At 48.7% G+C, this 24,460-nt stretch overlaps 9 protein-coding genes across 9 annotated transcripts; 4 read left to right on the plus strand and 5 right to left on the minus strand.

The window, feature by feature from the left end:
• Positions 1-302: 302 nt before the first annotated feature.
• Positions 303-1,373, minus strand: ANOM_004963 (aldo-keto reductase yakc; the record flags this gene model as incomplete). The annotated part of the gene is made up of 2 exons (XM_015550220.1): positions 303-885; positions 949-1,373. 2 exons carry the CDS (start codon positions 1,371-1,373, stop codon positions 303-305), a joined length of 1,008 nt encoding a protein of 335 aa, XP_015407318.1.
• A 1,200-nt stretch (positions 1,374-2,573) lies between these two features.
• ANOM_004964 (uncharacterized protein) lies at positions 2,574-3,166 on the plus strand (the record flags this gene model as incomplete). Its single annotated transcript, XM_015550221.1, has 2 exons — positions 2,574-2,764; positions 2,815-3,166. The coding sequence occupies 2 exons, from the start codon at positions 2,574-2,576 to the stop codon at positions 3,164-3,166; spliced, it is 543 nt and encodes a 180-aa protein (XP_015407319.1).
• Positions 3,167-4,245: 1,079 nt separating this feature from the next.
• Positions 4,246-5,968, minus strand: ANOM_004965 (ammonium permease MEP2; the record flags this gene model as incomplete). The annotated part of the gene is made up of 6 exons (XM_015550222.1): positions 4,246-4,368; positions 4,428-4,659; positions 4,709-5,383; positions 5,445-5,699; positions 5,764-5,828; positions 5,882-5,968. 6 exons carry the CDS (start codon positions 5,966-5,968, stop codon positions 4,246-4,248), a joined length of 1,437 nt encoding a protein of 478 aa, XP_015407320.1.
• Positions 5,969-8,487: 2,519 nt separating this feature from the next.
• sskB (putative MAP kinase kinase kinase SskB) lies at positions 8,488-12,602 on the plus strand (the record flags this gene model as incomplete). The annotated part of the gene is made up of 2 exons (XM_015550223.1): positions 8,488-10,244; positions 10,301-12,602. The coding sequence occupies 2 exons, from the start codon at positions 8,488-8,490 to the stop codon at positions 12,600-12,602; spliced, it is 4,059 nt and encodes a 1,352-aa protein (XP_015407321.1).
• Positions 12,603-13,612: 1,010 nt separating this feature from the next.
• On the minus strand, positions 13,613-14,799 carry ANOM_004967 (GID4/VID24 family protein; the record flags this gene model as incomplete). Its single annotated transcript, XM_015550224.1, has 4 exons — positions 13,613-13,679; positions 13,747-14,104; positions 14,178-14,328; positions 14,383-14,799. 4 exons carry the CDS (start codon positions 14,797-14,799, stop codon positions 13,613-13,615), a joined length of 993 nt encoding a protein of 330 aa, XP_015407322.1.
• A 624-nt stretch (positions 14,800-15,423) lies between these two features.
• Positions 15,424-16,303, minus strand: ANOM_004968 (mago nashi family protein; the record flags this gene model as incomplete). Its single annotated transcript, XM_015550225.1, has 6 exons — positions 15,424-15,663; positions 15,732-15,819; positions 15,874-15,937; positions 16,000-16,095; positions 16,148-16,185; positions 16,241-16,303. Coding segments are annotated over 6 exons (579 nt in total), but the record flags the coding sequence as incomplete, so codon positions are not given.
• Positions 16,304-16,703: 400 nt separating this feature from the next.
• On the plus strand, positions 16,704-19,974 carry ANOM_004969 (coatomer subunit beta; the record flags this gene model as incomplete). Its single annotated transcript, XM_015550226.1, has 5 exons — positions 16,704-17,008; positions 17,069-17,489; positions 17,540-17,929; positions 17,982-19,590; positions 19,653-19,974. 5 exons carry the CDS (start codon positions 16,704-16,706, stop codon positions 19,793-19,795), a joined length of 2,868 nt encoding a protein of 955 aa, XP_015407324.1. The 3' UTR covers positions 19,796-19,974.
• An 846-nt stretch (positions 19,975-20,820) lies between these two features.
• ANOM_004970 (putative sphingosine kinase (SphK)) lies at positions 20,821-22,530 on the plus strand (the record flags this gene model as incomplete). The annotated part of the gene is made up of 3 exons (XM_015550227.1): positions 20,821-20,947; positions 21,008-21,064; positions 21,218-22,530. The coding sequence occupies 3 exons, from the start codon at positions 20,821-20,823 to the stop codon at positions 22,528-22,530; spliced, it is 1,497 nt and encodes a 498-aa protein (XP_015407303.1).
• Positions 22,531-22,947: 417 nt separating this feature from the next.
• ANOM_004971 (ribosomal RNA processing 1 family protein) lies at positions 22,948-24,058 on the minus strand (the record flags this gene model as incomplete). Its single annotated transcript, XM_015550228.1, has 3 exons — positions 22,948-23,729; positions 23,817-23,924; positions 24,010-24,058. The coding sequence occupies 3 exons, from the start codon at positions 24,056-24,058 to the stop codon at positions 22,948-22,950; spliced, it is 939 nt and encodes a 312-aa protein (XP_015407302.1).
• Positions 24,059-24,460: the final 402 nt, after the last annotated feature.

Consider the following 24,460-nt stretch of genomic DNA (forward strand, 5'->3'; position numbering starts at 1 on the left):
GAGGAGGAGGAGCCCCTTGAGCACGAGTAAATATCTTCCAGTCACTAAAGACTCGGATTGAGATCTGACAGCAATACCCTTGATAAGTCCATGTTCTCTGTGGCTCTGGCCTGGCTCACGGGTCTTGGTCATTACATTATTTTGTCAGAGCGTTTTTAATTACATTCCTGTTCTTAATTTCGAAAGGCCTGTAGCGCCTTGAGACTATTGAAATCAAACAGCACATAGTTCCAAAGCAACCAACTGGTGCAGTATTTCGTACGGCCCTCATCCACCAAATACAATCAGTTAATTACTCTTCTTTACAATGATGGTGTATCCGCAAAATAAGAGCTCGGGGACGTCTCCGCTGCATATCGATGTCCCCTGACATCAGCGTTTTCCGCTGCTGCTCGAATCTCACACAGATCTCCCATACTCAACTCCACCTCCAATGCTCCCATATTCTCATTATAGTAGTCAATACTCTTCGTCCCTGGTATGGGAATGACATTATCGCCTTGCGCCAACAACCACGCAAGGGCCAACTGGCCTACCGTTATGCCTTTCCGGGCCGCAATGGCATGCAACTTCTCAGCCAGCTCCAGGTTCTTGTGGAAGTTTTCTGGAAAGAATCGTGGTATTCCCTTTCGAAAATCACCCTCTTCTAGGTCGTCAGGACTCTTAAGCCGGCCGGACAATAGACCCCGGCTTAGAGGTGAATATGCCACAAGCGCGATGCCGAGCTCCTTCGTGGTGCTCAGTAGATCAGTCTCGGGCTTTTCGACATCCAACGCAAAAAGACTGTATTCCATCTGTACCGCGGCAATGGGGTGCACAGCGTGAGCTCTCCGAAGAGTTTGAGGCGACACCTCCGAAAGACCAAGATGGCGAATTTTCCCTTCTCTACCATACAACATCAGTCCCGATCAGCTCCCTCGAAAAAGAAAAGAGAGAAGGGGAGCCCACCGAACTAGTCCCACCAGCCCCTGCACGGTCTTCTCAATAGGAACCGCCGTATCGACCCGATGTACATAGTACAAATCGACATAACTGGTCTGAAGCTTCTGCAAGCTCCTCTCGCAACACTCTCGCGCATACCCTGCATCATTTCTCCCCGCTCCGCCACCCACCTGCCCGAACTTCGTTGCCAGGACTATATCTTTTCGTTTCTCAGGATTCAGCGCCAGCCACTTGCCGATTAATTCCTCATTGTCGCCGTAATTGTTCGCTGTATCCCAGAAGCGTTGCCCTGTGGCGTAGATATGATCTAGAAAGGCGAGGCGCTTGGAGTCCGACTCGGGCGTGTTGGTATAATAGGCGCTGAGGGACATTGCCCCGTAGCCGATGGGGTTTACGGGGGTTTTCTGCTCGAGTCTTGGTGGGCAAGGCATGGCGGTTTAGTTAATTATTATTTTTTTTTTTTTATTTTTTTTTTCCGTTGGTGTATGAAGGGTAGAAGGCGAGCGTTAGTATGGACTATATATATTGAAGGTCAATCAAGGCCAAAATGGCATGTTTCCAGATGCTGGGGACTGGATTCTTCAGCTTCTATATATCAGAGATTTTACTTTGGTTTACTAATTATTCCCATCTTGAATATACGAATCGGAACCATCGAGAATGCGAAGTATACTGCTTGGTAATGTTGAGTCTGCGGGGTTGTTTAGGGCTGAACCGGTGCTCTCTTTTGCAGTACTGGATTGGGATTAGTTGATCCTGTTTGAGTAGGTACCTTTTCCAATTCAGGAACCCTTCTTAGTCGGGGTATGCGGTTCTGTTTTGGGCCTGGTTCGATGCTGCTTTGTATCGATCAAGTCATGTAGGAACACATAACTTACAAGATCAATTCGACTTTGGTAAGATTGATGCTTACTCTCCTCCAGCCCTTTTGGCCCCGTCGTGATGAAGCTGACGAACCCTTAGCCGAACCTTATTTTTGAATCGCCTTTCAATATCATGCTCTCTAAAAACCACTTAAATGTGGATATTAAGTAAAGAGAGAGCACTGGTTCTGAACGTCTATCCCAACGAGGCCGACAACAACTGTGCAGAAAGTCCATCAGTCCTGAGTGGGACATTTGATGCTCTTCCATAATCTCACATCATCACATCTGAGCAGAGCTGCTATATTAAGCATGCTTATTTTCGTCAGGGGTTTAGTCCAGGCTGCAGGGTGAGACGCCTAAGATGACGTACCCACAAAGCTTCACATCAGCCTAACTTATACTGTACTAGGGCTGCTGTACTCGGAGTGATCGTCGTTGAACATGGCCGTGGATGGTCCCTATTGATTTTGGGAGGCCTGAGACAGTGTCGAGGTTCAGCCACAGCCGTTTGAGCTTGGAATTAGTATATGCATGCTGAGACAGCAAATGGGCTGAGTGCATCTCACAATCTGTACTCTGCCGCTATTGTGAAGATTGTAATCATGGAGTCACTGGGATATAAAAGCGTGCTAATCCTCGTCTTGAATATAACCGTCATCAACAATACAGCTCTGTTGTCTGTCACTCAATCCTCAATAACTTAGCCAGTCCTCACTCTCTATATTCTACTTCCTCGTCATTTGACAGGTTCAATCATCGACCAAAATGAAGGCCACCACTATCGGCACCCTCCTCCTGGCTGCCGGCACTGCGCTGGCCGTCCCTGGCAAGCGAGCCCAGAAAGACGTCGCCATCAGCGCCTTTTCTGCTTCTCAAAATGACCAGCAGGGATTTGTCACCTTCAGCCTCAGCGACCCTAACTACAACAAGGCGCCTATCAGTGCCAACGTGATCTGGTGCGCTTTACTCCCCTCCCCTCCACGACCTAACTAACATACATGGCCAGGGAACGCCCCGGAAACCCTCCCTCAAACGCTCGCACCGGTGACGGCGCCTACCTCGTCCGGTTCCCAGACGGCGTGGACGACATCTCCACCTTCACCCTGCAGGTCCAGCGGGTGAACGGCACCTCGGGGTTCTCGCTTACCGTCGATGACGCCGCCGAGGACACCAACTGGCACTGTCACGACGTGGATGGCTCCCAGAATGGGAAGAAGTGCCACTTCAATGGAAACATCGTCTTTACCCCTCCTTCGCCTTCTTCGTCTCCTTCTCCTTCTGCCTCTCCCTCCGCTTCTCCCTCTCTTACTCCCTCGGCCTCTCCTTCTCCCACGCCTTCCGCTGAGCCCTCCTCTTAAGCCCCACAGTCAGCACTCCTGATTGCGATCGGGACAAGACCGACACGGGAAGTGAAGACGGGGAAAGTGTGTTTCTCTTTGTGTTTGTGTTTTGCATTTGCGTTTTGTTCTGTTTGATATATAGTAGATACCGCACGGGTATCAGCATGCTGGCTGATACTGGATAGACTAGAGCAATATTTGTGTGTGTTTATGTACCAAGAATGAGTTTGCGTTTCGTGTCCTTTTGAGATACTCTACCTGGACTTCGTAAGACCTTGCAAATAAGATCGTTTCTGCGTAATTGAGATAGGTGTGAAGATCATTGTTTCGGCTCTCACGTAAGCGGTAGTAACCCCTTCATAGTTAACTACTGGTAAGCATACACCAAGACCAAGTCCGTTGACGGTAGTAATAGGAGGTACAGTTGACTATAAGGAAGAATGTCGATGCCAGACTCCCATCTGAAAGGGGGTGCTAGAGCTGGGTAGGGCCCTGTTTGGGGCTTGGATTATTTCCAAGAGTGCGCATATGCGTGTGCTTTATATAACGTGTGGGCTGCAAGAGGGGTGTTCACTTCTACTTTGACATCTTTGATTTCTTTTCCGATAGAGGCATAATTGGCTTGTTTAGGTTTTATTTTGTTTTATTTATTTTGGGTAGGTGGTTGAGATTCCGCTCTTTCGGAGTTGGATGTTGTTCTTGGGATAGGTTATTTTGAAGTTCACACTGAAGAAAGTCAAAGGTAAGTGGAATAAATTGGTAAAAAGGAAAATAAATAAAATATATGTCAACATCAGGGTAGAGAAGGGTATCTGCAAAGAAAGGAAAGGGAGATCAGAAATGAAGATGGGAGCCTCGGAGACAAGACAGTATTGACATGTACTGCTTTCTCAATCAGCAAGGCAAAATGGGAAGAAGTGACAATAAGGAAATCTGGGAAAGAATGAGTGGGTGTAGAAGTATTTACAAACGTATCTCCGCGGGCTATCAAGGTGACAACCACCCTGCAACCTTGCACAATGATACGATGATTAGTATAAGAAAATAAAAAAATGTGGAGAAAGGTATCAAGGCCAAATCGTAGACAAGGGGCTCGGCTAAGCCTTGGTCTCTATGGCCGTCTCGTTGCCAGTTGGAGTCAAGCTACGCTTGGAAGCAGCTTCGCCGTTCTCACTGTTGGCGGCACTGATGACATCGCGCGTAATCTCGACGTAGTCATACTATTTTCATGTCAGTTGAACGCCATTCTATCGATACTCTACCCCAAGGAGCGACTTACGGCAAACTCGCCGATCTCGGCGTCGTCAATGCCCATGATCTCGTCTTCTTCGGGGGCACGCAAGCTGAGACCCGGGATCATGTTGATGATAAAGAGGAGAATGCAGCTTCCGAAGAACGAGTATGCCATTCCGGTGACGGAGTCGGCAAGCTGGTAAGCTAGCTGGATGTAGTTGTGGTTGATCCAGCCGCCGGCGATTGTGGTAGAACCATCAAGGTGAGCGATGTAGTCACTGGAGCGATGTTAGCTATTGTACATACGGAGGACATGGGTCGTCTTACGCAGCGAAAAGTCCAGTCAGAAGGTTGCCTACCAGACCTCCGATCCCGTGGACCGCGAAGATGTCAAGCGCATCGTCAACTTTGATCACATACTTCAGTTTCGTGGCATAGTTGCAAGCGACGGCTCCCACGACACCGAAAATGAATGAAGCCCAGGGGGTGACAAAGCCCGATGCGGGGGTGATAGCCACCAAGCCGGCAATCACACCGGAGCAGAAACCCACAGTCGACCACTTCCTCTCCAATCGATAGTCCAGAAGACACCAGGTAACACCGCCCACGGCGGCGGCGAGGTTGGTCACCACGGCTGCCATGACGGCACGGAGGTTGGCGCTCAAGGCGGAGCCGGCATTGAATCCAAACCACCCGACCCAGAGGAATACAGTACCGATGACCACATGTGTTACGTTGTGTGGGCGATAGTTGAGTTCGTGGGTGCCGTGTCCGCGGCGCTTTCCAAGCATCAACGAATATGCTAATGCGGTGCAACCAGAGGCGATGTGAACGGGCGTACCACCCGCAAAATCAAGACCACCAAGGTTTGCCACCCAGCCACTCGAGTTCCAGGTCCAGCATGCAATCGGATCGTAGATGATGGTGGACCAGACAAAGCTAAAAACCATGCAGGGGAGCATGCGGCCACGCTCTGCGACAGCACCAACTGCGAGCGCCACACTGGTTGATTGTCAGTATGGTGATGATAGTTAAATAAGGTCTGGACTTTTCTGGGACTCACGTAATACATGCGAACATGCCCTGGAAGACAGCAAACAGAAGATCTGGGACCTTGGCGCTGCCAACAGACGGTGCGCCCAGAACACCTTTGAACCCAAAGTTGTTCAAGTCACCAATATATTTTCCGGCAGTATGAGAGAAAGCGAGAGAGTAGCCCCAGAAGAACCATTGAAAGGAGACTACTCCGACAGACATTATCGATAGCCATAGTAAGGAAAGGGCCGACTTCCGACGGGCAAGACCGGAATAGAAGAACCTTATATGATCAGCAAAGCACTTGTTTGTGTAGGGCTGGACTTTGTGGCCTGGGGTTTTCATACCCGACTCCAGGAATCATCAGCAAGACAAGGGCCGTCGATACAATAACCCATGCGATATCACCGGACTAAGGCAGTTAGTTGAGCCGTTCGTAAGTGCTGTTCACTGGGCGTAACAAACACTGTAGTAGATGTTAAGATCTTCCGTCAAGGAGTCCCCTCCGGTCCCGGTCTCCGACCCATTGTAGGCCACAGGGTATTCTGCCATTGCGAATTGTTACCCACGGATCGAATACCACAAAGCAATCTGAAACTGAGTGGCTTAGGTGGATCACCGTGGCTGTCGCTGAACAGCGAGTATCCTGTCCGCTGAGATGTACTGAGCTGATGAGATTTTCGAAGGAACACTCGACCGGTAGGCAACCAGTTGGATTAACTCTAGCAAAATTGGACAGGTGTAAAAACTTGACCCCAAGGCAGAGAGAAGAGGATGGGTGGCGTACGGGCGATAAGAGGGAAAAGATGACCTCAAGGGGCACAGGACGCAGGAGTCATAAATATGTCGGCGACACCAGTCACATAGACACAGGCCCCAGTCCACTATTGGATGCACCTTGACTATCATCAATCACTGATTGGCATCATCCGATATCAAAGGAGCCAGCCCTGAGGCCAAGAACTGTCCCGAAGACAGGCAAGTGGATACAGATGGGGAGGATTCTGAGCCAGTGCTCATCTGACTATTACTTCCGGGGGTGGATAAGAAACTTTCCGATAGATAGTCCTGTGGCAATCTGAATTGATTTATTTCTCTTTTGCTAACAAGTTGTCCGTAATCTTTCTGATACTCTGGGTGAGAGAGGCTTGTGGAGCGATCTCGGCGGAAGCTCCTCACGGGGGAACAAAGGAACATTTCCACGGGGACTTGGACACGATTGGCAAGAATAAGAAGAACTAGTCTGGAGGTCTGGTGCCAGATTGAAAATGTGGAAGCTTCAGCCTTCAAGTTCAATTGGACCTGTACAGAGATAGGGAACCGTCACAGCCAATCAAGGAGCTCGACAATAAGCAAGATAGATAACGAGGAGATAAATCAATTCAAATCAAAATCAATAAACCCCGAGTCATGTATGTATCGCTGTCAGTTGATTCCGCCAGTGAGTGGAGTGAGTGATCTTCATGCGGGTTGCTTCTGTCACTCTGTCCATGTCATAACAATATAGGAATATTATGTGCTTCACAGCCTTCACTGGACTTGAATCGTGTCCAATTCCCTCTTGAGAGGAGTGCCTTGTTTGTCAGTCTAGAAGTCGCTGACAGTCTCATAAACTCCCTTTAGCTCGAATGCCTCGTATCAGCTCGTTATCAACCCTCCTGGGGGCCAATCATCACTTGCCGTGGTGGCTTATCATCTCAGTACCGTCCACACATTGTTATTACAGTCACTGACTTGCACTGTTATCGATAGACATCATCGTTCTCAGATCTGATATCGGGCTGTAAAGAACATGCAATTCATTGATATCGATTTACTACGGTTGGACAATTCAGAGGGTCTTTTGGAGTAAGTAAGAAGAACATCATCTCCTCCATTTGACTAAAGCCCCAAGGGACCCATCTTGACCCTCTCAGCCTGCTTTTTGTTCTTTCTTTTATTTTAAGAAAAAAGGTACATCGATTTTTATGGATATCTGGTGGACCGGGTACCTGTCTCCTTGCCTCTCCTTTCGAGGTACTCCGCCCACGTCCACTGTCTGGTTTAGGTACTTTTCTGACAGACATGGAGGATGAAGTAGAGATAAGCATTTAAGCTCCCATTGGCCAGAGGTGGGCTTGACCGTTCGGCATCCCGAGGCGTAGTGCGGCCTTGGCACCGTCAGCCCTTGGCATCAATATTGCTAGAAGTAGTAGTATTGACTGATTCAAACACGCTCCATTGACTCGTTCAGGTCATGGGCACATGTGGATATCTAGAGCCTTGCTTCCATTCTCCGACTATCGAAAAGCTTGGGGAGGAGCTGCATATACCTCGATGAAAGACGGACCAAATGTGACAAGTACGGCGTATAACCTGAGAACAACGTTGAGTTCTTTCCAGCTCAGTCCCATAAGTGAACCTGTTTGGGAGAATATAAGAATCATGGTACAGCAACTATCAGACTTCAGTATCGACCCTTACCGGTAAGACTTCCCCAGATGTTCATCCTGAGGTCAAATCCCAGACGGCTTTCTTATATCGTGAGACCCGCACACGCTAAATCGAGCGTTCGGGCCCACTGATCAACATGGTATCGCCTTTGATGCATGTTACTATCGATCTTTTAGCTTGTTTTCTCTGACTGCAAAGTTTGAAACTTACTATGTATATATTCAGGCCTACAGACGCAATGGATTTGTCATGCTGGACAGTTTCCTGTAGGATTTGATCGACTCTGAATGTTTACCAAGGATTTAAACTTCTGTGTATTGTACTCCATAGGTGCAGGACAATCAGAGGCATGGGCACTCCCTCTAATTGGAGTATCTATACAGGTTGATGCATATAATGAATAAGTTCTCTGCAGCACAAGTAAGATAAATGCGTTGCTGTCCTGTAGTACTCTGTAGAACGTACCTGTCGCAAAAGCACTCATGATGATTAGTAATCAATTCACGGACGCCGCCACAGTTTGATAGACATGCACCGCCACAGACCCCTATCTAATCCACCATAAGCTCCTCCTCATCAACTCCGCCGTCCAGTCCATGCGAAACGTGGAGGCTCATTAGGATTGTGGATCGGAGACCATGGAGCACCCTGACATGAACAACAATGACTCGGATGGCTCAGGGTCATCCGATGAGCTTCTCCAGCAATCCTACGCCAGATCGAACTCGAATTTTACAGACTCGTTTGATGGCCAAGTACAAACGCCAGCTAGCACAATTTCCTCCTCGCCGCCTCCTTCGGGTCTTCCATCCTGGGTTAGCTCCACAACCTCGCGTCCACGCGGCTCCAGCGTTGGCACTCCAGTCGTGCTTGAAAAGGCGCCGTCCGCAGACGGTCTCCCAGTGTCGGATGTGAGGCCTCAACGTCCCGCGGGTCCCGCCAGGACACCTTCCAATACCTACGCCCCCCAGCGCCGTCCACCCCAATACATCAGCTTCCAGAATGACCGCCAGAGATCCTCCTCGACGAAACGGAACACCAGACGGGATCCCAACGCTCAGTACAGAGCCCAGGAGAAGGCATATGTTCAGAGGATTCGTGCGGATCCCCAGGCGTGGTACAGCCACTTTGATGAGGCCCAAAATATGAGCATAGTCGGTGACTCCGACTTAGAAGAACCGTCCCCGTCGTCAGAGGTGCCATTTGAAGATGATGCTTACGACCCCGATATTCAACTTTTTCTAACGGATGATAACCAACCAACCCTGGAGGAGCTGAAGAATCCGAAGAACCAGGAAAGACTCGAATGGCATTCTATGCTGGCTTCGGTCTTGAAGGGAGACGTGGTGAAGCAGGAAAAGCAACGACTTCTAGGGTCCACCGACACGAAGCGGTCGTCGGCGCAAAATAACGCAATATGGCTGGGAGTCAGGGCCAGGACATGTGGGCGGAGTATTGCCATGCAGCGGAAATTGATCGAGGAGGCCCGTTCTGGTCTTGGGCCGATAATTGAGGAGATCATCAAGTTTGAGATCAAGGGTGAAACGGAGATTGGTAAGCCACCAATCAAGCAAGTTGAGGACATCGTCGCACAGATTGAGCAATGTGAAATGCTCTACTCAACACAAAAGGAACTGGAAGCCGCCCATCCCCGCGTCGCCTCGGAAGAGTTTATCTCTAGTCGTGAAGCTGTGCTGGCATGGCATAACACTACGATTCTTATCAATACCGAGCTTGCCATCTTACAAAAGTGGGTCGGTAACGATGAGCTTGACTTTAGCAAGGTGCGAGCCAAGTCTGTCAACAGGGACCTTACCGACGAGTCATCATTCCTCGACCGCATCATGAAAGAGGACGGCCTGAAGACCCTTCAAGGGAAGCACAATATGCTTCATGGCGTCAGTGAAGTCATTCAGAAAGCTAAAAATACCTTGATTGAAAATGCAAACTCTTTCGCCAAACGGCACTTGCCTCCCTACATCGAGGAACTTCTCACATTGATCAATTTCCCATCGCGTCTCATACAAGAAATTATCCGTGTCCGACTATCTTATGCTAAAAATATGAGGGACCCTGCACAGCAATCTCCTATCTTGGTTGACCAAATGATTTCGCAATTTCAGATTCTGATGAGGGTTGCGGTCGACCTCAAGCAACGCTATTTGGATATCGCGAAACCAGAACCGGGCTGGGACCTGCCCCCTTGCATTGACGAGAATTTCGACTCGGTCGTTCTAGATGCCTTGAAGTATTACTTCCGGCTCCTGAATTGGAAACTAAATGCGAATAAAAACACATTCAAAGAAGCAGAGATTCTCGAACAAGATTGGGAATTCTCCAATCACATTGGTCGTCAGCTTGAAGGTGGAGATATCGAAGTGGCCGAACAGTTCAGGTATAGCACCTAATTTGTAGTGTACATGTGTGTCCTTGTAACTGACAAGCAAATAGTGCATTGACCGCAAAATCCCTCCAACGCTTGATGATCCATTTTGAACGAGAACTGGTAACTCGCCAAAATGAGGACCCGGCCGACATGGACAAACGTTACAAGAGCGTCCTGGATTCAACCCGGATTCGCCAACGAAAGCTATACCGTTTCTCCCGTTTCCTTCGACAGCTCTTCGAGAATGCTACAGAATACAATATCCCGGCAGACGCTTCCTATGAATTCTTTGAGTCGCTTCTGATCTCGGACCACTTCCTGATCAAGTCAAATGCATCTACTGGGCAAAAAGGGGTGTATCTATTTGCGCATCATGCGTTGTGGAATCGCCCCGGCGATATTCGAGCTATCTTAGGAACATCTTTCCGTGAGGAGGATGTACCCAAAGACTCGCCTCACGTGCCATATATCCTCGTAATTCGTCCGGAGAAGCCTCTGAACTGGGCTGGCAAAGAAATGCAGGTTGGCCTGTTGGAGCAACCTACCGACCTACGGCTGGGCAAACTGCGTCTCGTCGTTGAGGGCACACAACAACGCCTGTCTAATGCAAGACAGGAACTGTCTCAGTTGACTGGAATGCAGCTTGACATGACCATCGAACAACGCGCAAATCTTGGACGAGTGAATGTGGAACTGAACAAGATCAAGAAGATCTCGTTCAAGCTGTCTATGACTATCATGGATAGTGTAGCGATTATCAGAAATCAACTGAAAGAAAGGGGTGTGGAAAACCACGATCTCATTCAGGCGTGCTACGCCTTTGCTACTGAATTCGGCAAGCGCTCGTCTAATGTTGATCCGAACAGGCGTGCAATGAATAGCGCCAGACTCGTAGAGTTGTCACTCGACTGGGTATCTTTCATTTGTGATGATTGTGACGCCGCTGATAGAAAAACTTTCAAGTGGGCTGTATCAGCGTTGGAGTTCGCAATGGCTATAACCTCCAGCAGGCATCTTCTGTCCATGGATGATATTCAATTTGCTCTCTTGAGGCAGAAGGTAGCCGGGTGCATGTCGCTTCTTATATCTCATTTCGATATCATGGGTGCTCGGTCTTCACGTGCAGCTCAGGCCGAAAAGCAGCGTATGGAGGAGCGTGCAGGCGGAAGGAAATTTGGCTCCGGTCGGATTCTGACAGATGCAGAAGCGACTAAGCTTGTTCGTGAGCAACGTCTAACCCACCTAGAAGATATTGAAGACCGAAGGGTGGAAGAAGATGCGAAACGTCAGGCCCTAGGAAGAGTGCTGGAAGGATCTAATGAAGCCGACAGATCTCTCGCCGTGTTGTCATCGTCTGCCACCAATGTCACTCTTCGATGGCAACAAGGCCAATTCATCGGCGGTGGAACATTCGGCTCGGTTTATGCCGCCATCAACCTCGATAGCAATTATCTCATGGCAGTCAAGGAAATTCGACTGCAAGATCCTCAGCTCATCCCCAAAATTGCCCAGCAGATCCGCGACGAGATGGGCGTTCTCGAGGTGTTGGACCACCCCAATATCGTTTCATACCACGGCATCGAAGTTCACCGCGACAAAGTCTATATTTTCATGGAGTATTGCTCGGGAGGGTCCCTTGCTAGCTTGCTTGAGCACGGCCGTGTTGAGGACGAAACTGTCATTATGGTTTATGCCCTCCAGCTCCTGGAAGGATTGGCATACTTGCACCAGGCTGGTATTGTCCATAGGGATATTAAGCCGGAGAATATCCTGCTAGACCATAACGGCATTATTAAATATGTTGACTTTGGTGCGGCCAAGATTATTGCTCGCCAAGGCAGGACTGTTGTTCCCATGGACGCGTTCGCCTCAGCGGGTCATAAGGAGGCAATAGTGCCGAAAGATGCCCAGATTGCGAACCAAAGGGGCAAGAACCAGAAAACAATGACTGGAACACCAATGTACATGTCACCCGAAGTGATTCGCGGCGACTCTAACAAGCTGATCCACCGCCAAGGGGCCGTTGATATTTGGTCCTTGGGATGTGTGATCTTAGAGATGGCGACTGGTCGTCGTCCCTGGTCCGCCTTGGACAACGAATGGGCCATCATGTACAACATTGCCCAAGGAAATCAGCCCCAGTTACCGACCCATGACCAACTCAGTGACATGGGCATCGATTTTGTCCGCCGGTGCTTCGAATGCGATCCTTTGAAGAGACCTACTGCAGCAGAATTACTCCAGCACGAATGGATAGTCTCCATCAGACAGCAGGTCGTACTTGAACCACCAACCCCTAACAGTGACCACAGTGGCAGCATAAGCAGTTCCGCCTCGGGCAGCCGTCAGAATTCCAGCTATATGTGATCTTCTTTCATCCCCCGTTACTTTCAATTAGATGTACATTTTAAACCCATTCTTTGTTCCTAAAGAACTTTTCGTCTCACTCTCTTTCCTTACCCTTTTCTATCTTCGCCCGAAAAGTTTCGCACATGATCACAAAACTGTCCTCTCATCACATCAACAAATTGCGCTTGATACCCCTTATACAATGACTAAAGCATGTTCTTCCCGCCAATCCTTAACGTGTGATGTGTTCCTTGTTTTTTTTTTTAGCGCCGGTTTCTTCTACTTGGTTCTAGGCATGGTGTTACGGGTCTGCCATACACAAAGCTCAATTTGATCTTAGTCTGCATCTCCATGTTTCGCATATCCCATAAATGAACCCCCAGTCTACTACGTTAGCAACATATTCTCAACCTCTAGTCTCAGCGCGCTTTTTAAAAAAAAGAAAAGAGGGCATGAAACTGAAATAAACTTCAAAGGTAAATCTAGATACCTCCCTCTCACACCATGCTGAGTCAACGAAGGTCAACATGATGGCGGGATATCTGTTTCGGTGTATACACTCGTATATGCATATATGATCAGCAAAGGATAGAATATGACTACTATTCAGGTCCGAGGAAAATGAATGAAATGTGAAAAATAGCCCAAACGTGTTGAACCGAGATCCTTCAGATAACGCTACCTATTCGCACACAATGGCCCCAGTGTGAATCGAGAAAAAAACAAAGATCAAGAATATGGAAGGAAGAAACACAAGATGGGGTGATAGTTAGAACCCTAGAACCAACGCGGACGCCAATTTAAGAAAACAGCCATCGTAAAACCATGAACCAAGTGTCTGATGTAGGGAGCGGGAGGGTAGAAAACAAGCATTCCTGTGCTTTGGGAGCACCACACCGTGGATTTTATCACAGGGAGGAACTAGTGGAGAGAATTAGAAGGAGGCAATAGAGGCAATTAAAAACGTAGAAGGTAAAGGCCGAGGGACTTGATGACCAGAACGTTGTCCCGCGCCATAGAAGTTGGTATCAACGAAATTCAATAGCAGGGGTGCAACCGTGATCCGGAACGTGTTTGAGCTCCAGCTGCTGGTACCTATTGAAACTAATTTATCAGTATCGGAAAATTAACGGGAAGTTTTACTAGTAATTGGGACACATACTTCTCGCTCTTTGCATGGAAGTATATACCAGTCACGGTCCCTTCCACCTGGTTGAAACAGATGTAGTAGAAGCCTTCGAAGCTTGCGCCTGAAATTGTCCTTACACGATGGTCGGGTACAAGGAAGTACTCCTTCCATCGCATGAAGATATGTTCGCGTTGGGCGAAGTTGCGGTACGTGAAATCCGGTCTTTTTGCCTGCTTAGCTAACGGCCTCCAAGCTGGAAATCTCGCCCAGTGATGCATATCGGTCTTCTCCGTAGCGCCCCATGCTTCATTTCTAGTCTTGAATGTGTGTTTCGTTCCGATAATCTCTCCCTCGAAAAACGTAGTAAGGGTGGGATGATCCTCCGTGAGACCTGCATATAAAGCGCAATTGGTCAGGCTCGACCATCTAGGGTAGTCGTAATCCTGTGGGGATACGGTACTGACCTTGGATTCTAAGATAACCACAAAGATACGATTCAACCATATCAACATGCTTTATCTCTACATCAACATTGTATATCTGACGGTCTGACTGCTGCGTGCCAGTGAATTTACTACCGGGTCGCAGAAAGGACGATGTGTAATTAGGCAAAAGCTTCGATTGTCAGTACAAGAACCAGACCAAGACATAATTCCGATTGTCGCATACCCGTATATTTGAGAATTCATAACTCAAAAGCGCACTAGTGGAAGGTGTAGTAAGAGAAGACGGCTGGTTGGAGGAGCGTGGCGGTTCCCCAGCAGGACTCAATCTTCCCGCAGCAGCATCTTCGTCGGATTTTTCCATGCTCTTGGCAGAGGTTCCAGGCACAGCACTGGCCTTTAATGCATCCGGATTTGAACGAGTTATAGCAACATCATCCGACCGAGTCAGCACGGACTGCGCCGAGGCAATGGTGGGGGAGAGGGCATTATCGGGAGCATCGCCCTCCGCCACGGTAGATTCAGGTGAGTCTCGCCAGGACGACAGCCTCTCTATTTCAGGCGGACATGTTGTCCGAGTGGAGATTTCTTCAGAGATCGATGTGGCATTCAGGCTTGGTGTGTTGTCACTCGGGGTCGGCATTGAGGCGAATCAGAAAAGGAATGACATCGGATCCGGCTGGTAGAAGGGTCTCACACGACAGGACAAGAAAAACAGGCCAGCTATGTGTAAGTACAATGCGAGAGAAATACTAAGAAGAGATGAAAGAAGGTTTGATGTGAAAGGGGTTGTGAATGGAAGTCCATTCGACTCATGAAGTCTGGGGCGGAAGACGCACTTCCCAAAAGGGATAAGCCCGCTGATCATGCGAGCGCGGGGGAGGCAAACCAAGCGCTTGGGGCGGATAATTCCTGGCGGGCCTTGGCCTTCAGGTCACCGCCAGGCATTCATTCCTATTTCCATTATTGGCTTACGGTCTACAATTCCATTCCACCCCTTTGATTGAAATTCTTTGTTTTTCTCTCTTATTTTTTATTTTTTATTTTTTTCATTCTTTCTTTATACAAAACTATACAATTACTCAACGATCACAATTACACATAGTTCATCAGGTCATCAGATGGGTATTTATTTCTCTGCTACACACTTGGTAGAAATCTGTGGCCAGCTATAACATTGCGTCATCACTGCCCGTTGTATATGTATTGCGAAATTGACTCTCGAGCTTTAATTTGCCTCATCATCCAAAACGCCCTATTTTGACCCTTAATTGAACAGCCCCATGTCATTTGTGAAGTACCGGTTTAGATAGGCTTGATCTGCGAGGCGGAAAATCACGGTCAGAGCGGTGTCCTCGAACTTCAGAGAATCTGGTATTACCTTGAAATGAAGAGAAATAAGAGAGAAAATGAAAGCTTTAAGATCCTGGACAAGGTAGTAAAAAACCCGAAGACCTTCTGGGTCTGCGGACTCGGTCACATCCACCAGCGAACCGATTTTCGCGGTCTGCGCAAGGCCGTGTATGTTAACAAATTGTGCCTTTGCTGCCAAACACTCCGGGGCTAGAAACGTACTTCAAAGGAGATATGTTCATTTCCAAGTCTGATTTCGAGTTCCTGTCGTCCGTCCTTGTTCTTCTGGGGCCACTTGGAATCGTCCTCCCTGTTTCGCATTAACATCCCATTTCAGGTTTAAACATAGTAACCTATCACATACTTGATGATCTCGCTCTCCCTAATAATCCGCTTGATCTCCTGAATCATCGACGAGCTCACACACACTATAGCATTCCCATTAGCGACAATGTAGTTTCTCACGGCGAGTTCTTTCCCTGGCGCTCACTTTCTTTGCGGATAAGCGAGTCATTGCGATAGTTGGAGTTGTTTGCGTACCGCACGGCGGCACTGCGACCATCACCAAGGGTACGGAAATCAAATTCTAGTAATAATTAGTACCTGAATAGCGAGCCAGTATGTCATAGCAAACCAACCTAAGAATTCATGTCCGAACCGCCCAGAGTGACCTGAGCTGCGGGACTGTCAGCAGCTGAGGAAACCTGGGCTAACGAGAATCCAGTTCTTACTAGTAGCGAAGATAGAAGGGTTCGTTCTGATTTTGTGTCGACATCTTCTCCAGGCTCTCTCCACCAGGAACAGCTGCGGCAGACAATACAAGTCGTTGGCTGTAAATTAGGTGCGGCCGGTGCCTGGGTCGAGTTGGGCCTTTGCACGGGATGGGGGATTAGTCATCCACACACTCCGGACAGCTTGCGCTCTCCGCCGCGCAAATGGACAACGTTGATTCTCAGATCAACATTACATACTGGTGAATGCAAGGCTGGTGAGGGGAGTCGAATTGCTTTTTTAATTTCCTTCCTTCCGCTTGCTTCATACATTTGAGGAGAGTAGTTCCGGTACTTCTCCCTGCCCGCCTCCCCTGAAGGATCCAATCAATAACAATAGTCTGTTGTACTGACCACATTTAGCTCTCCTCCCTCCTTATCCCATTCCTGCCACGGCCGCTCAATTTTACAAACCCTCGTCACCATGGCGTCGTTTTTAGAAAATGCATACAGTCTTGTCCATCTGGACAACACGGCTGATCAGCCTTCCATACAGGACCTGAAATTGCAGTTGGAGAAGGGCAATGATGAAACTAAGCAGGAGACGATGAGGACGATCATCACGATCATGCTCAATGGAGATCCAATGGCCCAGCTGTTGATGCACATTATTCGATTTGTGATGCCTTCGAAGAGCAAACCTCTCAAGAAACTGCTGTACTTCTACTACGAAATCTGCCCGAAGCTCGATGCGAATGGCAAGTTGAAGCAGGAGATGATCCTGGTTTGGTAAGGCATTCCATTCGGCCGTTAGTGGGTGGCTGCTCTAATATACATTCATCTACGCAGCAACGGTATTCGCAATGACCTTCAGCACCCCAACGAATATATTCGAGGCAACACCCTTCGTTTTCTGTGCAAGCTCCGAGAACCGGAACTCATTGAACCCCTCCTTTCGTCAGCCCGCTCATGCTTGGAACACCGTCATGCCTATGTGAGAAAGAACGCCGTGTGGGCTGTTGCTTCTATTTTCCAACATTCGGAAGCTCTTATTCCCGATGCGCCTGAACTCATCCAGACGTTCCTCGACACCGAGACTGACGGCACGTGCAAGCGCAATGCTTTCGCGGCTCTCCTGTCCATCAGTCATCAGAAAGCCCTAGAGTACTTGGCCTCTACATTCGATAGTATTCCCAATACGGATGAACTACTTCAGCTGGCGGAGCTCGAATTTATCAGGAAAGATGCGGTGCAGAACGCTCAGAACAAGGTGGGTCGTCGAAGAGCAGAAGGATGCTACAGGCTGCTAACTACCGGCAGGCGAGGTACCTGAAATTGATCTTCGATCTCCTAGACGCTTCAACCAGTACCGTGATTTACGAAGCTGCAACATCCCTTACTGCTCTTACCAGCAACCCAGTGGCCGTTAAGGCAGCTGCCCAAAAGTTGATCGAGTTATGCATCAGAGAGGCCGACAACAATGTGAAGCTCATTGTTCTTGATCGGGTTGACCAGCTGAGGATCCGCAACGAAGGTGTCTTGGAGGATCTCACAATGGAAATTCTACGCGTCCTTTCCAGCCCGGATATCGACGTTCGACGGAAGGCCCTCGGCATCGCATTGGAGATGGTCTCCAGCAAGAATGTCGAAGAGATTGTCATGCTGCTGAAGAAGGAGCTTGCCAAGACTGTAGATGAGCAATACGAGAAGGTATGTTTCCGACTCCTTTGTAACAAGAGCATCCAACTGACAATCTATGTAGAATAGCGAGTATCGTCAACTTCTTATCCAATCGATACACAATTGTGCCATTAAATTCTCGGAGATCGCTGCTAGCGTCGTTGATCTTCTAATGGACTTCATTGCAGACTTTAACAACAACTCTGCCGTAGATGTGATCTCATTCGTCAAGGAGGTCGTGGAGAAGTTCCCTAACCTGCGCGCTTCCATCGTCGATCGCCTGGTGTCGACTTTGAGTGAGGTACGTGCCGGAAAGGTTTACCGCGGTGTCTTGTGGGTTGTAGGTGAATACTCTTTGGAGGAGAAAGACATCCGTGAAGCCTGGAAGAAGATCAGAGCTAGCTTGGGTGAAATCCCTATCTTGGCCTCGGAGCAGCGGCTGCTTGACGAAACCCCAGAAGACAGTGCACTCAAGGAACAGGTCAACGGCCATGCTAAACCTTCGGCGCCAACAGGATCTAGGAAGGTGTTGGCAGATGGCACGTATGCTACTGAGAATGCTCTGACTAGCCAGTCCGCGGCTGCAGCCAGGCTTGAAGCCGTCAAAGCTGCTCAGAAGCCCCCTCTCCGTCAATTGATCCTGGACGGTGATTACTACCTAGCAACCGTTCTTTCTTCCACCTTGACGAAATTGGTGATGCGCCATTCTGAAGTTTCCGAGGATGCTGCTCGGACAAACGCACTGCGTGCGGAGGCAATGCTGATCATGATCTCGATCATTCGTGTCGGCCAATCCCATTTCGTCAAAGCCCCTATCGATGAGGACTCAGTGGACCGTATCATGTGCTGTGTACGCTCGCTTGCTGAATTCTCCGAGAGAAAGGAACTAGAAACCACCTTTCTGGAGGACACCCGGAAGGCATTCCGGGCCATGGTCCAGGTGGAGGACAAGAAGAGAGCGGCTAAGGAGGCGGTCGAGAAGGCCAAGAGTGCTGTGCAGATTGATGATGCTATCCCCATCCGACAATTCTCCAAGAAGAACGCTCTTGAGGGCGCGGAGGAAATTGAGCTTGATTTGGCCAAGGCCACCGGCGGGGACTCCACGGTGGAAACTGTCTCTTCGAAGCTCAGCCGTGTGGTGCAACTCACTGGTTTCTCAGATCCCGTCTATGCCGAGGCCTACGTCACCGTTCACCAGTTTGATATTGTTCTGGACGTTCTTCTGGTCAACCAAACTCTGGAAACCCTGCAAAACCTGTCCGTCGAGTTTGCGACACTTGGAGACCTGAAGGTTGTCGAACGACCAGCGACCCACAACCTCGGACCCCGCGATTTCTTGAATGTGCAGGCTACAGTCAAGGTATCGTCCACGGACACGGGTGTCATCTTTGGTAACATCGTGTATGATGGCGCCAGCTCAACTGAGTCGCACGTTGTCATTCTCAACGACATTCATGCCGACATTATGGATTACATCCAGCCGGCTCACTGCACCGAGACTCAGTTCCGGACCATGTGGACCGAATTCGAGTGGGAGAACAAGGTCAACATCAACTCCAAGGCGAAGAGCCTCCGCGAATTCCTCAAGCAACTCATGGACAGCACCAATATGTCATGCCTGACGCCAGAAGCATCGCTGAAGGGAGACTGTCGATTCTTGAGTGCTAATCTATATGCCCGGAGCGTATTTGGTATGTATACTTCACCCGCGTGATGGTAGTATTTTGTCGGACGAGGGCTAACGGTGTCACAGGCGAGGACGCACTTGCAAACTTGAGCATCGAGAAGGAAGGAGACGACGGACCGATCACTGGATTTGTGCGGATAAGAAGCCGTTCACAGGGACTGGCATTGAGTTTGGGATCCCTGAAAGGCCTCAAGGCCTCGGCTGCCTAATTGATGTTGACCAGCGCTTGAATAGTTGATTACCCTTTTACATTCTATCTTATTATCATAGTATCTATTGTATTTGATCTGCGTTGTTGTTCTCTCTCCAGTGTGACTCTGATGGACGAATCTCTTGACTATACGTGTTTCCTTTTTCTACCGTGTTGTACTGCATGAGAAAAGACTTTTTCCTCTTTGAAATGAAAGAATTTTACAAATAGATCTTCAATGGGTTTCCTGGGTTGTTTCGGCTTGTTAACATATCAATTGACCATCAGTGGATCGTACAATAATAATGTATTATGCACAATCACTAATGTTACGTTCAAGTGTTAAGTGTCTCCACACCCCGCAGATCGCTGATGCCTCGGCTGTGGAAACGGCCTAAACCCTGGGTGAGGATGCAACGGAAGGGCCACTTGGTTTCAGGAAAGGTTCATTACGCATGGAGAGGAAGAATGACCCAATAATTGGGCTCGGTATTCAAAAAGAGACATGGGTGGGAATCGGCAATGGCTGTGGTTCTGCAGCGCATGTCAAACGTGGAGTAATTTATATGCGCGGAAGTGCCCGGAAGTTGATAGAGAGGAGTCGAGTAGACGGACTATATTGAAGGGATGTGGAAAGGGACAATACTACAAGTAAGAATAAAAAACGAATCGCAAGGGGAGATCCGCCGTGTCAGGTTCAGAACGGCGCAAGAAATACTCGAAATAGAAAAAGGCCAGTTCTGTACGAAGGAAACCGGTGGGCCATTGCAACATTTAAATGAAACCAAGTCAGTCCATTGGGATTTTAATTTTCTTGACATTTACAAAAAATCAATTATTTAGTTAGCCTTTTCCTGAACTCCGCCCGGCTCGTCCATACTCCGTCGTTACTTCCAGTAACTTATTATTATTCTTGACTTACTGAACCTCCTCTCTCCTTCTCTGCCCTGCTGATCACTCCCTGCCAGAGTCGTTCCTTTATTTTTTCTTTTCCCTTTACCCACCCCTCGGTAGGATGCGATTTCCGCTTCCTAACCTAACATTATGACTTCTCCCTCCAACAATCATGCGGATCGGCCGGATTCTCAACAATTGCTACAGCACGATTCAACTCTGACAGTTGCACAATCGGTTTCCCTTACTATCGGGGGCGACTCCCTTATCGTTGTCGGTACGTGGTTAGGAATCAATGGCTCGTAGAGTTCCTTGTTGATTAACTCTGGTGCTACAGACGAGCGCCCAAAGTCAAAAGATCAGCGCGCATGCTGTGGCTTGTTGGCCAAGTCATGTATGTCGCACCGAATACCTTCCTTTTTTTCTTTTCTTGATTTTCTTGATTTTCTTTCTCGTCGCGTTTTACTTGACTCCAATTCGGAGGGGAACTTATCTCGCGTCGACTCAAAAGAATAAGGTTCAATCTGACTGACTGTATCTATAACAGCGAAAACTACCCATTCCATTGGGCTGTATAATATTCTTGATGCCGATCTTTCCCCTGCGGGCCTAACCATCACTTATGCCCAAGCTGCTACCAAAGACAGCATTTCCGTGACGGCCCTCGAGTACCCGATCACCGAGAAAGAAAAGGCAAGTGCGCAGGCATGGGTTTCGCAATTATTAGACCTTGCATATGGCGAAGCACAACGGTACAAAAGACTTAAGGTTCTGATCAACCCATTTGGCGGTAAAGGTGCAGCTTCTAAGAGCTATCACAAACATGCAGCGCCGGTCTTCGCCGCTGCGCGCTGTGTAGTGGATGTGCAGGAAACAACCCATCGAGGCCACGCCACCGAGATCGTGGAGCGAATCGACATTGACGCCTACGATGCTATCGTTTGCTGCTCCGGTGATGGTTTACCGTACGAGGTCTTCAACGGTCTAGGGAAGAAACCGAATGCTGGAGAAGCACTGGCAAAAGTAGCCGTCGCCATGGTCCCCTGCGGCTCTGGTAATGCCATGGCATGGAACCTTTGTGGCACGGGCAATGTTTCAGTGGCAGCGCTTGCGATTGTCAAAGGCCTGAGAACGCCGATGGATCTGGTCTCGCTTACGCAAGGGAATTCTCGCACACTGTCATTCCTGTCTCAATCCTTCGGTGTCATCGCGGAATCGGACCTAGGAACCGACAACATCCGATGGATGGGAGCTCACCGTTTCACATACGGTTTCCTTGTACGCATCATGCAACGGACGGTGTACCCATGCGACCTCGCCATCAAGGTGGAGACTGATGACAAAAAGGCGATCAAAGACCATTATAATACATACGCACACAATCCAGCTCCGCTTCGTTCCCCCGAAGAGACTGCAGGACAGTCCAAGGGTCTTCCCGAGCTTAAGTACGGCACGGTCCAGGATGATCTTCCCAAAGATTGGGAAGTCATTCCAGGCGAAGAAATGGGTAACTTTTACGCGGGCAAAATGGCTATTGTGTCCAAGGACACAAATTTCTTCCCCGCCTCCGTGCCCAACGATGGGCTGATGGACATTGTCACCATTAACGGAACAATCCCTCGTACTACGACCCTCAAGATGATGACCGCCATACCCGAGAATGAGTTCTTTGATATGCCCGAGGTCAAGATCCGCAAAGCTTTTGCCTACCGCCTGGTCCCTCGTCAGAAGGAAGGCTATATCAGCGTTGACGGTGAAAGCATCCCATTCGAAGCCTTCCAGGCTGAAGTCCATAGAGGTCTCGGTACGGTACTCTCTAAATCGGGACATCTCTATGAGGCAGAGGGTCCGAGACCGTGATGTCCTTGACACAGTCCCTTCCTTCAAGTAACAAAGGACACAATGGAGAAACAGGTCGCCAGTGATGTCTTTTGGTTGTATACATATATTTATTTTTACTGGTCTTGTCATTCTATGATACCCGCGCGCAAGACTTTCGAGGAAGCACAGGCATGCTTTTAATGCAGTTAGTTTAGGGCTCTGCTAGCTGGATACCGTTAGCCAGAACTGACTAACAACTACAGCTCGTGATGTATACACTTTACTATAGAGTTCATGGAAAGACAATTGTTGTTGTATCTGCATCTCCGAACCAGCAATAAGAGCCTTTAATTTCAGAAGAGAAAGAAAAAATGGTGACCGCTATAATTGTATATAAAAAAATTAACACCATGGAATCCCACAATAGACATCAAATTTTCTAGTAATACATGGAAATCAATCAAATCCACCCCATTCCTCGTCACTATCCTCTTCATCCGAATCAACCTTCCGGGTCCGGAATCCCCACTCAATCAATCGCTCATCCTCCAAAGTCTCCTTCGCCCGAGTTCTTACAGGCTTATACGGGCTGTCGGCCCGCAGCTTCTCAATGGGTCTCAAAAGCAGCTCAACTGGAACATCACCCTTCGGTTTCCGCACCCCATCAGACCCCTCCTCGAACTCAAGCACCTTCTCCACCTCATCAATCCAGATATCCATAATATGATACCTCAACCCATCGGGGCCATGGGGCATGGCGACATAATCCTTCTTCTCATCAGTAGGGGGCTGGTCGGGGTCAAAGTTAAGCGGACAGAGCGGGCCCTCTTCCAAGATTGAGATGTACGACTCCAGTTCCGCCCACTTAGTCTCATCATTCTGCTCCTCTTCCTTTTCTTCGAGAACCTCGCTCTGCTTCTTTCCTTTCGACCGCTTCTTCGATTTTCCGTTCTGTTCGGCTTCCCTCTTCCGCTTCTTGTTGCTGTCGTTGTCCTGCGCGACCTTTTGCTGCGCGCCCTTCAAGAAGATCTCAAATGCAACCCCGACATAGAAACGGATCAGCATCAGGTACTTGTCCAGTCGCAACCGATCCAGCGAATGGAAATCTCGGCCAATGGTGATCCAAAATGCGCGCAGGAAGCGATGGACGGCGGAGCGGGGGATAGTCGGGACAAGCGAGTAGGAGAGGTTCCGCGCGAGGGCTTGTTGTGTGAGTGGGCGGTCGGAGTGGTAGAAGCCTGGTTGAGTCGTTTGTTAGTTTTCTCGATATACAATTGGATTTCAACTTCGGGTGTATGTAGGCATAGGAGCAGCGCGGGACGTACAGAAGAACAGGCCCTTCCAGAGTTTGAGAAGCTCGATGAGAGAGAGGTCGGCTCTGGAGCGGAGGAAGAGAGTTAGGGAGTCGGTTGCTTTGTCCCGGATTTTCTTGTCTGCGATAACTGGTTAGCTTTGGGTTGGAGTGCGCGAAGTGGACAGCTGCGATTGAGGTGGGGTTGGACTGATTTTGGGACATACCGCTGGATGCGAGCTCCCTGACGAAGGGAGTCTTTTGTAGATCTGTCATGGTTGTAGCTGTGTTGTTTGCTTTTATGTCTAACCTGATATGCCGCAAACCATCATACAGACATAATCGTTTTTTTTTTTTTTTTTTTCTTTAGTGTTTGCTCTGTTTGTTCTAGTGATATTTGGGCGGGGTGAGTCTAGAGTTGTGATTGGGTGAATATGCAAGTGCACCACTAATGGTCGAGACCCAACTGGGTGGGGAACTTTAATCGACTTAGTCGACTTTTATGATTTACGGTCTACTCAGCATCCATTCGTACTATTACAATTCACGATATTCCGCGAGATCGATGACGCTGGACCCACAAACAGGCTGAGACTTTTGAGACTGAGAGTAGGGAAAGTTGATTAACAGAAGGATAGATGGAGGGTAAAAATATACTCAGAAAAACTAGATTCCCAA

The sequence above is a fragment of the Aspergillus nomiae genome, assembly GCF_001204775.2.
Source record: "Aspergillus nomiae NRRL 13137 chromosome Unknown contig00117, whole genome shotgun sequence".
Lineage (NCBI taxonomy): Eukaryota > Fungi > Ascomycota > Eurotiomycetes > Eurotiales > Aspergillaceae > Aspergillus > Aspergillus nomiae.